The following is a 15250-nucleotide window of genomic DNA, read 5'->3' as shown; positions in this document are numbered from 1 at the left end:
TGAATACACTAATGAGTAATAAAGCCTTCTTTTTAGCCACAGTGGTATTAACGAATGAATTCTACGAATGCAACCTATGGTTTTGGCTATGTCTGCCGTCAGATGTAGAATGTGTGTATTCCATATCATGTTTTCATGGAACCATACTCCTAAACATTTCGGCTCCTTTGTTCGTGTTATTTGTGTGCATTGATAATTAATTACTAGATCACCTGCGTCCGGCTTGTTTGGCGGTGCGAATAATATGTACTGCGTTTTATTGGCATTTAACTGTAACTTATTCTGATATAGCCATATGGTTAATTCTTCTAGATAAGTGTTTGCCATTGCTTCTAGTGAGTTTGTATATTTTGCCATGAAAAATACGCTGGTGTCATCTGCATACATTACGATGTCTTGTTTAACACCTATATCCGCTATATCATTGATGTAAAACAGGAATAATGTTGGCCCGAGTATCGAGGCTTGTGGTACTCCGGTTGTGACTTTCAATCGGCTAGAGCAAAAGTTATTCATTGCTGTAAATTGATACCGATGACGTAAATAATTTGTAATGAGTTCTAGCGGAATGCCCCTTATGCCATATTGTTGAAGCTTCAACAACAGCACTTCATGACTGACGGCATCAAATGCTTTTCGTAAGTCTAAAAATAAACCTAGCGTGTAATACTTTTGCTCAATTCCTTGAATAACTTTCTCCTTTACATGGAGCAATGCCTGCTCCGTGGACTTTTGTTTTAAAAAACCATACTGGGAGTTGGATATTATGTTGTATTTATATAAAAATTTCGTCAATCTTTCTTTTATGGCCCATTCAAATATTTTTGAGAACAGTGGTAACACTGAAATAGGTCTATAATTGCCAAGTTGATTCTTGTTTCCTCCCTTGTAGATAGGAGTTACCCTTGCTATCTTTAGGCAATCTGGGAATGTGCCTTTTTCAAACATTAAGTTTATTAGGTAAGTAAGAATCGGTGCTATGATGCTGGCGACATGCTTCACTGGTTCCGCTTTTATTTCATCGTATCCTGCCGAAACGTCATTTGACAGTTTACTAAGCAGCAGCTCCGTCTCTTGCGTGGTGACTGCCTCAAAAAATATAGTATTTGATAGGGGATTAAAGGCCTGCACTGACAATTCACTATCTACATTTCCGCTATCATGCTTTGCCGCATTGGCGAAATATTCATTTACTGTATCGACTAAAGCTTCGCCTGTTATGACGCAATTATTAACCACTAGTTCTTCAAGAACCGTAGGAGCTGTAGTTCTTCCGGCGATTTCATCGACAGATTGCCACACTTATTTCGTGTTAGTTTGGCTATGCGAGAATATATGGTTTGGTAGTAGTTATCCTTTGCTTTTCTGAGATCTGAGTTAAGTTTGTTTCGCACCTTCTTGTACTCTGCGAAAAGTTCAGGGGTCCTGCTATTAACAAAGGCATGATAAATCTTATTTTTTTCTCGTATTCTGCGATGCAGAATGTGAGTAATGCATGGCTTTCTTATCGCTCCTTTTCGTGCCTTGGAATGTTTTAGAGGAAATGAATTGTCATAGCGACGTTTGAATTCAGAAAGAAACATTTCGTATGCTGTGTTTGGATTGCATTGCAGATATATGCTGGACCACTGTGTGGACTGAATCATTTCACGAAGGACATCAATAGATCTACTATTAATATTCCTGTAAACCTTAGTGATTTTAATTTTCTTAGTGGAAGTTTTAGTCATAATACAATACTGCGGTAGGTGATCGCTTATATCGCAGGTAATCACACCTGAGTTGAGTTGCTCTCTTTTCACATTGGTAATGCAAACGTCTGTGCCGCTTGCACTGTTTGCTCCTATGCGTGTTAGTACATTGATGACGTTTTGTGAGCCATAAGCATGCATTAGATTCTTGAAATCAACAGAATATGTTTCATTGCTAATTGTGTTAATGAATATGTCACCTACAATAAAGAAAGAGTGCTTTGAGACGTCAAAAAGTTTAAAAGGTTTTCCATGTAGCTGAAAAAATAACGTTTTAAACCAGCAGGCCGCCTATAGATAGCAGTTAGCTGAAACTGCTTTGTAAAAGCGTGAGGCATTCTATATTGGTGTCTGATACTGTGTAATCATCTATGACGTCGTAGCTGTAGCCCTGTTTTAGGTATATTGCCAAACCACCGCCCCTTTCTCCTAATCTGTCGAGTCGCTCGCACGTGTAAGAACCGCAAGGGCGAGGCAATGAAGAAGGTATTGTACAAATGGTCGGGAAACGTTGCCACTTGAAAGAAAACCTTTCCCATATCTCAGATAGGGGCCGTTTCTGAAAGACATTTGGTGCCAGGATTCCAACAACATATCCATACCGATCCCCCGAATGGCTAAAATCTGGACGCCGATTCTGAAGTATGGTAGTATTGGTATTGCGTGACGAGATTGTATGATGAATGTAAATCAGAGTTGGTAACGTGAAAATCATGACACGCAAGTCATGTACGACATGATTTACATGCCACGCTCATGGTGCCCTCGCGGCCATGTCGCACGCTTGATATACGCCAAAATTGGTATTGTTCGACGAGACTGTACGATGAACGTGAATCAGAGGTGGTAACGTGAAAATCATGAGATCCAAGTCATGTACGAGATGATTTACATGCCAGGCCCATGGTGCCCTCACGGCCATTTCGCTCGCTTATATACACGAAAATTAGTATTGCGCGACGAGACTATGATGAACGTAAATGTACGACATTAGGGAGTTTTAGCTTCTAACGTATACTTCTTTACGTTACCGTGTTACCGGATACCGGATGGAATCTGCGCATGCGCGAACCTTTACGGAACGTAAACTACTCGCCGGATAGGCTTTACGTTTACGGCCCTATCTCGCAAATCCACCTTCGTTCGTGGCTACTCGCGATATCCGCTTCGCGGAGACTCCAGCCGCCGAGTAAAAATAATCCGAAGTGCGAGCGCCACTTACGATCACCTTATTTCAGCCGGATTACTGAGGCTAGAGCGACGTAGAATACCGTATCCACAAACGTGAGAGGCCTAAAGACTCGACAGGCTGAATAGGTGGCGCCATCTAGCGGGGCCAAGGTGTACCAGGCGAGCACAAAATTGTTATTGCAGAAACATCGGGCATTCTACTCCCAATGTAAATGCCTTGCAGCGGCATTATTACGAATGAGTTGCCTTTTTAATCATTTTTCCCTCAAGAACACTAAGCGAAAACAAACGTGTCCATGACTGTGGTTGCGAGAAGCGTCACAAGATGTCGACACCATCTCCTGGTAACCTGGTATTGCTACACCCCTTCGCTTATACCGGGATACTGCACACGCTAAAAACCTCTTTAATGACTTTGCCGCAGCGTAACTCAATATTATCAATCTACCCAGGTGAAAATTTGAAGTGGGATTTCAAGTGGTTCCACTTGCTGCCAAGTGGTCTCCAAAGTGGTTCCACTTGCTGACAAGTGGTCTTTAAAGTGGTTCCACTTGCTGTCAAGTGGTCTCTAAAGTGTACCACTTGCTGCCAAGTGGTCTCTCAAGTGGTTCCACTTGCTGCTAAGTGGTCTTTCAAGTGGTCTTACTTGCTGCCGAGTGGTGCCACTTCAGAGCAAGTGGAACCTATTAACAGGGTACACTTGCTGCCAAGTGGTCTCCAAGTGGTCCCCTCTTGCTTTGAAGTGGGACACAACAGGTTCCCCTTGCCATAAAGTTGTCTCACAAGTAGTCCTGCTTGCTTGCTACTTACAGTGTAAATATACTAAAGTGGTCCCTCATGCATTCAAGTTTCACTTGCTATGAAGCAGCTTCTATTAAGTGATATGTCTCACTGGTTTTCAAGTGGATATTAAGACGGTACCACTTGGACCATAACAGGTTCCACTTGCTGCCAAGCGGTTTAGTATTTGGTTCAGTCATGCTTCTGTAATCAAGCTTTACAGAACAAGTTAAACATGCTCAAGTTCTGTTACATCAAACATATGCCACATGCACTCGCAGTAACTGTTTACACATTGCTGTACTTAAAAAAATTTATTTGGTACAAAAGGAACAGACACAAATAGATAAATACATACACAATTTACACATGTAATGGCATAAGTATATGTGAAAATGGTACTTATGAAGCGTTAAGCCTCGTATAAACTCAACCAAGCAAAATAATAAACAGTTGAACTTTTGTCTACGCATAAGTGACCTTTAATAGAGGAAATAAGTGTACATTTAAGGGCTTGTTTTCGTTGTTACAAACAATATTAATGAGATCTAACAGACAATCATGCCAAGGAAAGTATAGGGGATATTATTAGAAGTAATTGTAATGTAAATGTGAAGAAAGAAAAGTGGATTTAACAGAGGATGTGTTCTGAGATTGTGCTACATATTCTGACAAAACTGCCAAAATGAGGTTTCTCAGAAATTCAGACTGTCACATTAAGCAAATATACCACTTTAAGGTAAGCAAGTGGCCATAAATATTCTCAATAAAATAAATAAAATAAAAAAAATAATCACAAGAAAAACAGGCCAACATTAATATAGTAAGAGTAAAAATAGAGATTAGGTAAAATACAATGCTTAGTTAAAAATACAGTGCTTTAAAACAAGAAAAAATGACTGAATAAACAAAGAGAAGCACGTCACGATGACCGACTCAATATCTGAAAGAACACTGGCTGAGCTAACAAGGTTGATCGATAAAAAGGCAGTGAGTGGTGTAAGGAACTACAACTCGAATGACGTAGAGGCAGCTGTCAAATTGACAGCATCAAAACAGCTGAAAAAGACGTTTAGGAAAGACGAACTAACAGTGAGCTAACAGTGAACAGTGAGAAAATGTGGACTCTACAGAATAAGCAGCGAAAGTAACAGGGATAAAATTTAGATCATTGGGAGTGAACATAAGATAGGATGAGAATCATGACTGTTTGACTAAAATGATCCGTAGCGGTTGCACAACTCCGCAAAAAACTTTGTCCCATTCAAATCAAGATAGATGCATGGACGAAGATTCCTTGAAACTGGATGAATAGCTTTTGAATTACATTTATGTGCTACTTTAAGTGGCTTACTCCTTCAAAGCTCTTCACTTGGTAGATGTGAGAGACGATGAAAATGTCAGAGCTTCCATTGACCTTACAAACATTGACATGTTCTCTATTTTCACATAGTCATCTCCTAATTTCACTGCGGTTGAGTCCCTTTTTCTTAACCCTGGATTGTAGTTTTCACTGTGCATGATGCTTCCATTCACACAGACGCGGCTATACTCTTCAATCCTTTCCACACCAGGGATGTTGCCGTTTACAAATTCCATTAAGTCATGTGAAGGCACTTGGGGTCTTCCAAGAAGTTTTACTCCCATGTGCTCCTTTTTTCGTGTGTGCAAACAAAGTTCCTTAACTTCTTCCGACGCCATAGATAGAAGCTGATTAAAATTGCTCATTAGGAGAATTCGCGACAAGATATGAAAAGGGATACCATTTGATGATGACACGAGTCTCACTAGGTTGCCCATATTGCTTTCGAATTCGAAGCATGAGATAGCCCAAAGTGGTCCATGCAATAGCACACCCTTTGGCAAATGCAGCAGTGTGTGCATATTAGAAGTCATCTGTGCTTTCCCATAATTACATTCGGCCATGACAACAAACCTTGTTATTTCTAATGCACAGTCATCAATTTCCTGTGATGTCACATGACTCTTTAACAAGGTATACACTGAAGACACCAGCAGAGCAAAGTGCTCCAAAAACTGAGCTGGCAGGATGCCTTTCAGACATGGGAGGCTGTAGAAGAGGAGCCAAGACTCCCACTCAGATGCCTTCCAATACTTTCGAAGCTTAAGAGATCTCGGTGTTCTATTAAAGCACATAGGAGGTCTCTGGCTTAGGAGATGCTCATCTGCTTCCATTAATGTCCGAAGAGACCCAATATAGCATGCCCTTCCCGTGTCTGAAAACCACAGTTCTGTGACTTGGCGTACAACTCCAAGCAACACAGCATGCATGTAATCGGGGCGAAAGCTCCAGACAATGTCAAATCTAGGAACGTTGAGGAGAGGTGACGGCCCCTTCACCCCTTGGATAGAGCGCTTCATTTTTCGCTGCCATTTGCATGTCAGCCAACATGCTAGCTGCAGTCCTGTCTTCAAAAGTTGAACCCACAGGGTACTTCACACATCCTGCACAAGTTAAGACGAGACTTATATAGCTTTGGCAGAACACAAATAACAGGCGACACACATAAACCCACATAACCTGCAAAGAAGTGTGATAATATTGTACCTTCAATGAATTCTCCAGGATGTAGGCACCAGGAACTGCCATAGTAGCCATTGAACTGTAGGACGTTCTGCATGGAAGCCCGGGCTGGTGCATCAGCAACAGCAGTTATGCAGTACACTTAGAAAGTTCGAGAAGGCTGTCATTTGCATTCCTAGCATTACATCAATGTAACTGAGTAAAACAAGACTGAATAGTTTCAATACTTTAAGGTGACACAACAGACCTTTGAATGCACTTGTCGACCATTCACATTCCAGCAGATTCCTTGAGCAGAGAGTTCTTCCATTTGTTGTCTGAATGCCTCGAGGACCAATGTCATGTATGAATGTTTGGTACCATACCACAAGAGCGCACAAATGATGTTGCTCCACCGTCTGTGCGGTGGCAGCTCATTCACAGTCAGATGTACAGGCCAAATGGAGTAGTTAGTCGATTTAAACACAGGGCTTCTATCTGCACTGACAGTTAACGTGATGTCATCTTTCTTGCAGCCAAGCTTCTTTCGCTGGTTCAGGTAAAAAGCACCATCCGTCACATCTGACACACTAGCGTTTTCTGTGTCTTTTCTTTCATTTAAAGATTTGTAGAGGTCTTCTCTCAAACTATCATCTGCGAGCACGGATGCAATTTGCTTTTTTAATGGCAAGCCAACAAAAAAGGAGCCATCTGCTGTCAACTTCCGGCCGGTCTAGCCCTTTCCACAGCACATACCAGACACAATGTTGCGTTCACTTAAGCTACCACCCGTCTTGGCCAGCAGCCGATTACAAAGCGGGCAGTAAAAGTAGAACTTCATATCTTCTGGTGAGGTTGCAGTGAACTTTCTGAACAGGTATTTGCTGTCTGGCAGCACATTCGTTCCTAAAATATTATTACATAATTTTAACAGGTCTTCTATAGCAGTCCATGACAGACCATGCTTAATGGCGAAGTCCATTACAAGCACAAGGGCATCTCCAACAGACAAGGTGTTTGCGTTGCCAAGCGGGCGCGCAAACTCCAATCGAAAGAAGTTGGAGTTTGGGAGACCATCAGACGGCTCCGTCGCATTCGAGAGTTGATCTGATAATTCATCGTCGGTGTCGCAGTCGCCAGCCGACTCATCTCCTACGATGTAGTCATCTGGTCCAATGTCCTCGACTGACTCGGAAGCTTCATCGTCGTCGGAGGATTCAGAAGCCCTTGTGACCACATGTTCTGAACCGACGTCCGTAGCAGGCTGTGCTGAACGCGCGGGAGCATTCTTTCTTACTTCATATTGCGTCGATTTCGGCAAACGCTCATTCCATGCTTCGGGCTCCAAATATCGCTTGCGGTTCTTTTTACTCGTGTTCATCACGCCTGTCACAGCTTGCCTCTTCTTGTTGATGAACACGCTTCAGCGGTCCAAAGACGTCCAAATGAAGAACAAATGACAAAACAGTCAACGCGGCAATCAAACGTTTTTTACGATGTCTACGCACGTGTGAAAATGGGACGTCCGACATTCACATGGTCCATGGCGTGGCTTGGCACGGCTTGACCTTGGCTTGACTGTACAGACAGTAGAGACTGGCTTTTTCAATACCAAATTAGTTATTATTAGATGCTTGCGAAAAATTGTTTTATGTGTTCTGTTTATTTTAGTAAAATAATGGCAATTTATACTTTGACGTAGGATACGTTTTCTAGCGGCCAAGCCATTGTCGTCATTTCTAGCCAAGCCATTGTCGAACTACGGAAGCATGTTAATGACTTTTGTGGTTTGTCAGGCACGTTTTTCTCGTGGTGCACGGCCATAACACGGTGTGAACAATATGTACGCATTAGTCCGCTTTTTGAACAGCTTCGACAAGAAAGAGTACGTAGTGCCGGTTCACAACATCAAGGACTTCCACCCGGCAAACAAGGACGACTTCAACAAAACTAAAGTTTATACGACACTCTGGATCGACGAAGACCCGGAGATTGCAGGATTCTACACCTGTCGAATTCTGCTGCTGGCAGGTAAGTAAATGAAGCTAGCAATTTATTGCGATTTGACACCGTAAGTAGCGTCATGCCAAACGCATCACACATATCACATCGGTCTCTGGCCGCAACCCGTGCCCGCCGGCAGTATTGCTGACACGTACGATATATCGCATGAGCGATCAAGGAGCATATGCTCCCACGCGCTTATAGTCGTGTGACCTACAAATAACGCTATTCGTTATTGTTATGCTTGTATGCTTGTGGGATTAATGTTGGAGTCATCGTAGCTAAAACAAATTATGTTGCTTGCTGAACAGCTTTTGCCGGCCGCATATGGTATTAACCATAATATACCATGCAGAAATGTCAATACTTATAACTCTGGCTTGTTGCCCTTATGTTAAATTTAATACCTATGCTGAACAAAGTTGCTTTTTTCAGTGGAGCAGAACTGTTAAACACACACTCTAAAAAAGTAAAAAGGGTGTCTTTTTTAACCCACAACAATAATCGTCATCTGGCTTGCTTGAGCTGCTTTTCTTGAAAACGCGGCGCTGCCCACTTTCCTATCAAGAACGCTATACGTCACGCTGATAACGCGCGTCGTTCGTGACCATAGAGTACCGGGCGCGCGGCGATAATGCAAGCAAAATAACACAAGATGACGATTATTGTTGTGGGACACAAAGGCGCCCATTTTACTCTTATCTTTCTTTGGGTGTATGTGTGTGTGTGCGTGTGCACATGTTGAACAGCAGCTGCAGCTTTTCCAAACTAATATTGACGCATTTTGGCTTTATATTTGTGCATAACAGACTCGGAAGAAGAGTTGCATAAGCAAAGAAGCAACAAGCGTCTTCCGCGCCCTGTGATAAATGCTTCAGACATTGAGCATGAAGAAGAACTCATCGACCTCGACTTGCAGCAGCCAGCAACAAACAGCACGCTGACTGCAAGAGAGGTACTACACTAAATGCTCTAAACTTTTGCCATGTTTCAGTCGAACATTGCTCATTTGTTTTAATTTTTTTCTGCAGGCACACAAAAAGCTTAAACAGAGTCAGGCAGCATCCAAAAGTGCTGCTTATGACAACATACTGAGCCAACATGCCTCAAGTGCGCTGGAAAAAAATAAAGCTGCCCGAGGGTCTCAAGTAAGCATTAAAATGTACACTTCTCGATTTTATTCATTCCTTTTCAACTCCTTACTATTCTTTGTGCACAGTCATCTTCAAAAAGGTAGGAGATCACCGACCAGAAGAAATCCAAGAAAGATACTTGGCAGGAGCCTTACGAAAAAGTACTGAGGGAGCGCAATGAACTGAGACAGACAGAATGTTGCTGCCATGAGTCAAAGATTGGACAGTGTGGACTGCAAACTTTCAATGAGTAAGTGTACTGCCGTTTGTTAGATTGCTATATATTTGTTGTCAAAGGTGGCTTTGGTAGAATCTGAAACGTTTCAATGGTTTGTGTTACCTGAGTTTCCACAGAGTATCGTGAAATATGAAGTCACGAAGGCCATTACCTGACAGGTTTAGCTGGTGTCAAACTGCAAGTGAATCTGTGTTTCTGTATAAATATATGTCAGGGGAAGATAACTCAATGTTAACTGGATAATGTGTCAAGCAAATAAGTGTCTTCTTAGCTTCTGTTTACTTTGATATATATAACCTTTCAATTTCTTTTTTGCAAACCGTGCACCCAGAAACTGTTACGGTTTGCAGTTAAAGCTACAGAGTGATATAACTCTCTTTGAGTATAGCCATTTAAATTTAGCTATGGAACTGAGCCCTTGCTTGCACAGCAAACCTTGGGCCGAGTTATATAATATTCATTCTGCCATGTGCAGCGATGTATTGATGATTTGAAAGATAGGTACCACTTTTCTTTGCACGTCTGAAATTGTGCATTTAAGTAGTGTAGGTATCATTCGCGACAAACTGCATTGTCATGGTTTTGTTCGGCGTAGAATGCAACCCGCCAACTTGGTCTAGTGGCTAAGGCACTCAGCTGCTGACCCGCAGGTCGCGGAATCGAATCCCAGCCGTGGTGGCCGCATTTTCAATGGAGGCGAAAATGCTTGAGGCCTGTGTGCTTAGTTAGGTGCACGTTAAAGATCTCCAGGTGGTCTAAATTTTTCGAGCCCTCCACTACGGCGTCCCTCATAATCATATGGTGGTTTTGGGACGTTAAACTCCAACAATTAATTCAGCGTAAAAATAAAGACATATAAGCTAAGACAAGTGGTGGCTTTCTTCCAACCGTGTACATCTGATAAGACGATTACGTCAAATGGGTCATGCACGCTTTCCTCAGATTGTTGTGGCATGTACTATCGGCATCAATGAAATGCGAACCATGCGAAGCATTAGCAATGGTACAGTGCGTGCTGCCCTGTCATCACCATGGAGATGCACAGTGCTACCAAACGGGAGCACTGCGCACCTGTCGACGGTGATGACTGAATGGCGTGCACTATACCATTTCAAATGTTTTCCGCTGTTCACTTTTCATTTGACGCTGATCGTGCAACACCTTATTTTATGTGCTCTTATATTGATTCATAGTATTACTGGCATATCTTTATCAATTTTTTTCTATCTCTTCAGTTCTAGAAATGCTACAAGAGACGTGTGTCCGGCAGCCTCAAGGGACACGGAATAGTGAAAGTGCCCCGCAGCTTCAAGGAAGACTGACACGCGAAAGTGCCCCGCCTCCCAAGAGAGCACAGCAGTCCCCTGCAGGTAAAGTCTGCTCACCTGCATGAACGTTAATGTTACGAAACTTTCTTGCTGGTCAAAAAGCTAAACCTTCAGCCTTTTGACTAGATATTAAGAATTAGAGTTGCATCTTGATAACAGCCACAGTAAATTGTTTTGCTTGTACTTTTTCTCTACTGTGTGTACAGATTTTGGGGAGACTGAGCGCAGAGAAGTTGAAGCTGAGCAATTGCACCCAGCTCCCACAGCAACGTCGCTGGCAGCATGTGTAGACACATCAACGGTGTATCGTATTTCGGGCGCCGAGCGCTACACGCGTGCCACGATAGCGTTTCGTATCTGTTGAACGTTCTACTCGAAGAGCTTATCTGTTAACGGCGTAATCACACGCCCCTTCTAAAGCCTATACGTGTACTGGTGTGCAATAAAGCCGGCCCGGTTTTCCCCCATCGCCCGGTGCAGCATGTTTGTTTTACTGGACGCAACGATACATGGTGTCAGAAGTGGTTGATCTTCGACGGCCAGCGCTGCGAGGAATACGCAATGGATTCGTTGAGGCTACCTGGTCCGTTAAACACGACGGGAGAAGCAAGCAAGAATTGGCAGACATTTAAGCAGAGATTCGAGCTTTTCCTGGCGGCATCGGAACCAACTGACAAGCAGCGATCAGTGTCGTCGAAGACAGCGCTCCTTCTCAGTGTCGCAGGGGAAGACGCCATCGAGATATTCAACACACTGAACTTCACGGAAGGCGAAGACAAGGCCGACTACGCGACGGTCATCAAGAAATTCGACGAATATTTCACGTTGCAGACCAACGAAGTACATCAACGCTACGTATTTCGGAAGAGAGTGCAAAGCCAAGGTGAGCCATTCGAACACTTTTTGCGGGATCTGAAGAAGCAGGCACGAGCATGCAATTTCAGCACGCTTCTAGATTCTATGGTCCGAGACCAGATTGTGTACGGAACCAACGACGACAGGGTCAGAGAAAAGCTGCTCAGGGACTGCGAATTGACACTGCAGAAGGCTGAGCACGTCTGCAAGGCAGCCGAAACATCAGCGCTTCGCCAAGAAACATGGGAACAAGGTCAAAAGCAAGTGGACGCCGTTCGTAACGCAGGCCCGAACCCCAAAACGGCGCAAGTGAAGATGTACAAGTGCTCCTTAGCACACAGCCCGTGTTGGCGGTATTCGATCCGGCTAAAGCAACAAAAGTGTCGTGTGATGCATCCCGAGACGGAATCGGTGCCGCTTTGTTGCAGTGTCACAATGACACATGGAAGCCCGTATCGTACGCGTCACGAGCGCTTACCGAAACACAACAGCGTTATTCTCAAATAGAAAAAGAGGCTATGGCAGTGGTGTTTGGCTGTGAAAGGTTTAATCACTTCGTCTACGGTCGCCAGTTTGTTGCTGAAACAGACCACCGCCCTTTGATCGCAATCTCCCAGAAGGCGATTGGTGACATGCCTCCGAGGTTGCAAAGATTCTTTTTGAGATTGCTGCGTTATGACGTTCAATTGAAATTTGTTCCAGGTAAGCAGCTCCTCCTGGCTGACATGTTGTCACGTGCCACAACGAAGACAACGGCCTGCGACCTCGACAGCAACGATGTTGAAGTACATGCCGTGAGTACAGTCTCTTCACTTGTTAGTGAGGGCACATGGAGGCGGCTAGCCATGGAAACGGCGCGAGATGAACAACTAAGGAATGTGCTGCGGGACCTAGAAGCTGGAAAGTGCTTGGAGGGGCCGTGGAAACGATTCGAGGGAGAGTTATCAAACGTGAAAGGGGTCCTGCTCAAAGACTGCAGAGTGGTTATTCCGGCTAGCATGAAAGGCGAGACACTGGAAAGAATTCACCAAGGGCACTTGGGAATCAACAAGAGCAAAGCCAGGGCAAGACAACTAGTTTTTTGGCCGGGAATGAACTCTGACATAGAATCATTCGTCCAGACATGTTCTATCTGCAAAAAGTACGCATATAGCCAGCCTCGAGAGCCTTTACTGATGCGCCCCGTGCCGGACCAACCGTGGTACCGCGTCGGCATTGACATTTTTGAATACGGCGGGAGGTCGTACCTGTGCGTTTACGACGCCCTGACAAACTTCCCCGAAGTTGAACTCCTCAAAGATATGACGGCCAAAACAATCATTGACGTAACAAGCGCCATTTTTGCTAGGCACGGCATTCCGATGGAAGTTTGCTCTGACAATGGCCCTCAATTTTCATGTCATGACTTTGCGTTGTTCTCGCAACTGTATGATTTCAAGCATGTAACGTCTAGTCCAGGATACCCACGCTCTAATGGGTTGGCGGAAAAGGGTGTTCAGATAGCTAAGCGCATCCTCAAAAAAACAAGTGAAGCGAAACAAGATTTCTGGTTGGGACTGCTTGCTTTCAGGACCACCCCGCTCGAGTGCGGCGCATCGCCCGCTGAGCTGCTGATGGGGCGACGGCTCCGCACAACTATTCCTGACGTTCAAGGCAACACCAGGCACGAGGTGCTCCGGCGTCCTCAGACAGACCACTCTAGGAGACCATTGGCGCACCTGAGCCCGGGAGATACGGTCCGGATAAAGAAAGGAACATGGGCGACGAAAGCTAAAGTGCTCAAGTCTGCTGGTCACCCCAGGTCGTATACAGTCGTCACAGAAAACGGCACGGTGCTCAGGCGCAACCGGCAGCACCTACTACTCACGCGGGAGCCCTTCCGACACAACAACCAGGAATACGACGACGACGACTTCGAGGTAAAGTCTAGCCAAAGCAACGCGCTCGCACATCGACGTGCAGAATGCATAGCTCCGTCTACGCCCGCACAGCCCATTGCCTCAACAAGTGTCTCGTCCACACAAGTCCCAAGAAGGTCGCTCAGACAACGTCGAGAGCCTCACCGTCTGGCCTACGACCAGAACTTCGTGCAAGTGCCTTGAACTAGCGTGCCTCGCAACTTTCATTGATGTTATTTTCCCTTTCCTTGTTTTGTTTTCAAACAGAGGAAGATGTATCGTATTTCGGGCGCCGAGCGCTACACGCGTGCCACGATAGCGTTTCGTATCTGTTGAACGTTCTACTCGAAGAGCTCATCTGTTAACGGCGTAATCACACGCCCCTTCTAAAGCCTATATATGTACTGGTGTGCAATAAAGCCGGCCCGGTTTTCCCCCATCGCCCGGTGCAGCATGTTTGTTTTACTGGACACAACGATACAAACGGGAAGCCTGCACAGCCAATCCAAGCCTTCTACAGGGCCACTGCCCACAGGTAGAAGCTCTAATGCTTTGAATGTCATTGTGTCAATGCTATTATTTTGATATAATTCTCAACTTTACTTATTATTTCTCATCGGCAGCTGACTCAAAGGCCACCCACGTTCTATTCACGGAGATTGGTGATGGCAAGGTAAGTGAACCACTGTGTTCTCTTCATTTCTTTTCTAATCAGCTTGCTTTGACTTGCAGTATCATGTGAAAGATGGTCTAATCATCGGGAGCCATCAAGCCGAGAAAATATTGGGCCACAAACAACCTTCCCTTGTGGTAAAGGACATGGCCCAGACCATATGGGGCCGTGAAGGATTGGCTGAACGAAGCTATGGGGGCAAGCTAGCCCCCAAGGATTATAATAATCCCACTGCTGTAGTGCGGAAACAGCTGAGCCCAGGGAAGGTTGCTTTGATTATTGGTCAGGTTGTGGTAGATTTGTGCTGTGGATAATTATGTGTCTGCCATGGCTGTTTTAATTTCTGTCTTCTTTGCAGACACTGTGACACATTGGGGCTCATGCAAGGGTGTTCCTGTGAAACAAACAGTGGACAATTTGTCCACAATTCTGTCACAGAAAATACAGGACATCAGGCGGAACAAGAAGAAAGAAAACTATATGCTTGAAAAATACCCCTCTTGTAAATTAATAAATTATTAAAACAAATTCCTGTTTCCAGTTTTCACTGAAGTGCTCAAGTGGTTCCTGTGACCACTTGGCAAGTGGATATGTTAGACAGGTGGTCCTACTTCTGAAGTGGAACCATTTGCCAAGTGGAACCACTTGAAGTGGATTATTGAACCTGGATTTGAAGTGGAACCACTTCAAATCCAGGTTCAATAATCCACTTCAAGTGGTTCCACATGGAGAAAATTTTTGCGTGGGTATCAATATTATGTGTAGTTTAAATGCTGTTATCATCATCATTTAGTGCTTTGCGCAAACGTAAAGGTTTACGTACGTACGTAAAAGTTTACGTTTGGGCAGCTAAAAAACTTTACTAAAACTCGAGT

The 15250-nt window shown here is 44.2% G+C and overlaps 3 protein-coding genes and 1 long non-coding RNA gene across 5 annotated transcripts; 3 read left to right on the top strand and 1 right to left on the bottom strand.

Annotated features, from left to right (window-relative positions):
- Nucleotides 1-4924: 4924 nt before the first annotated feature.
- Nucleotides 4925-6072, bottom strand: LOC119402346 (uncharacterized). Its single transcript, XM_037669490.2, has one exon. It carries the CDS (start codon nucleotides 6012-6014, stop codon nucleotides 5091-5093), a length of 924 nt encoding a protein of 307 aa, XP_037525418.2. The 5' UTR covers nucleotides 6015-6072; the 3' UTR covers nucleotides 4925-5090.
- Nucleotides 6073-8044: 1972 nt separating this feature from the next.
- Nucleotides 8045-10367, top strand: LOC119402345 (uncharacterized). 2 transcript variants are annotated; one of them, XM_049418612.1, is made up of 3 exons: nucleotides 8045-8277; nucleotides 9060-9205; nucleotides 9282-10367. In XM_049418612.1, exons 1-3 carry the CDS (start codon nucleotides 8088-8090, stop codon nucleotides 9549-9551), a joined length of 606 nt encoding a protein of 201 aa, XP_049274569.1. In that variant the 5' UTR covers nucleotides 8045-8087; the 3' UTR covers nucleotides 9552-10367. The 2 variants fall into 2 exon arrangements, with proteins under 2 accessions (XP_049274569.1, XP_049274570.1); XM_049418613.1 differs by lacking the exon at nucleotides 9282-10367 and having other exon boundaries at nucleotides 9060-9272.
- A 1932-nt stretch (nucleotides 10368-12299) lies between these two features.
- Nucleotides 12300-13906, top strand: LOC125759493 (uncharacterized). Its single transcript, XM_049418344.1, has 2 exons — nucleotides 12300-12598; nucleotides 13375-13906. Exons 1-2 carry the CDS (start codon nucleotides 12582-12584, stop codon nucleotides 13904-13906), a joined length of 549 nt encoding a protein of 182 aa, XP_049274301.1. The 5' UTR covers nucleotides 12300-12581.
- Nucleotides 13907-14191: 285 nt separating this feature from the next.
- LOC119402967 (uncharacterized) lies at nucleotides 14192-14903 on the top strand. The gene is made up of 2 exons (XR_007417224.1): nucleotides 14192-14657; nucleotides 14734-14903. It is a non-coding gene; the product is annotated as an uncharacterized LOC119402967 (long non-coding RNA).
- Nucleotides 14904-15250: the final 347 nt, after the last annotated feature.

Source organism: Rhipicephalus sanguineus, chromosome 8 (genome assembly GCF_013339695.2).
Source record: "Rhipicephalus sanguineus isolate Rsan-2018 chromosome 8, BIME_Rsan_1.4, whole genome shotgun sequence".
Lineage (NCBI taxonomy): Eukaryota > Metazoa > Arthropoda > Arachnida > Ixodida > Ixodidae > Rhipicephalus > Rhipicephalus sanguineus.
The sequence above is the reverse complement of the archived record's forward strand: the minus strand, read 5'-3'. Positions and strand labels throughout refer to the sequence as shown.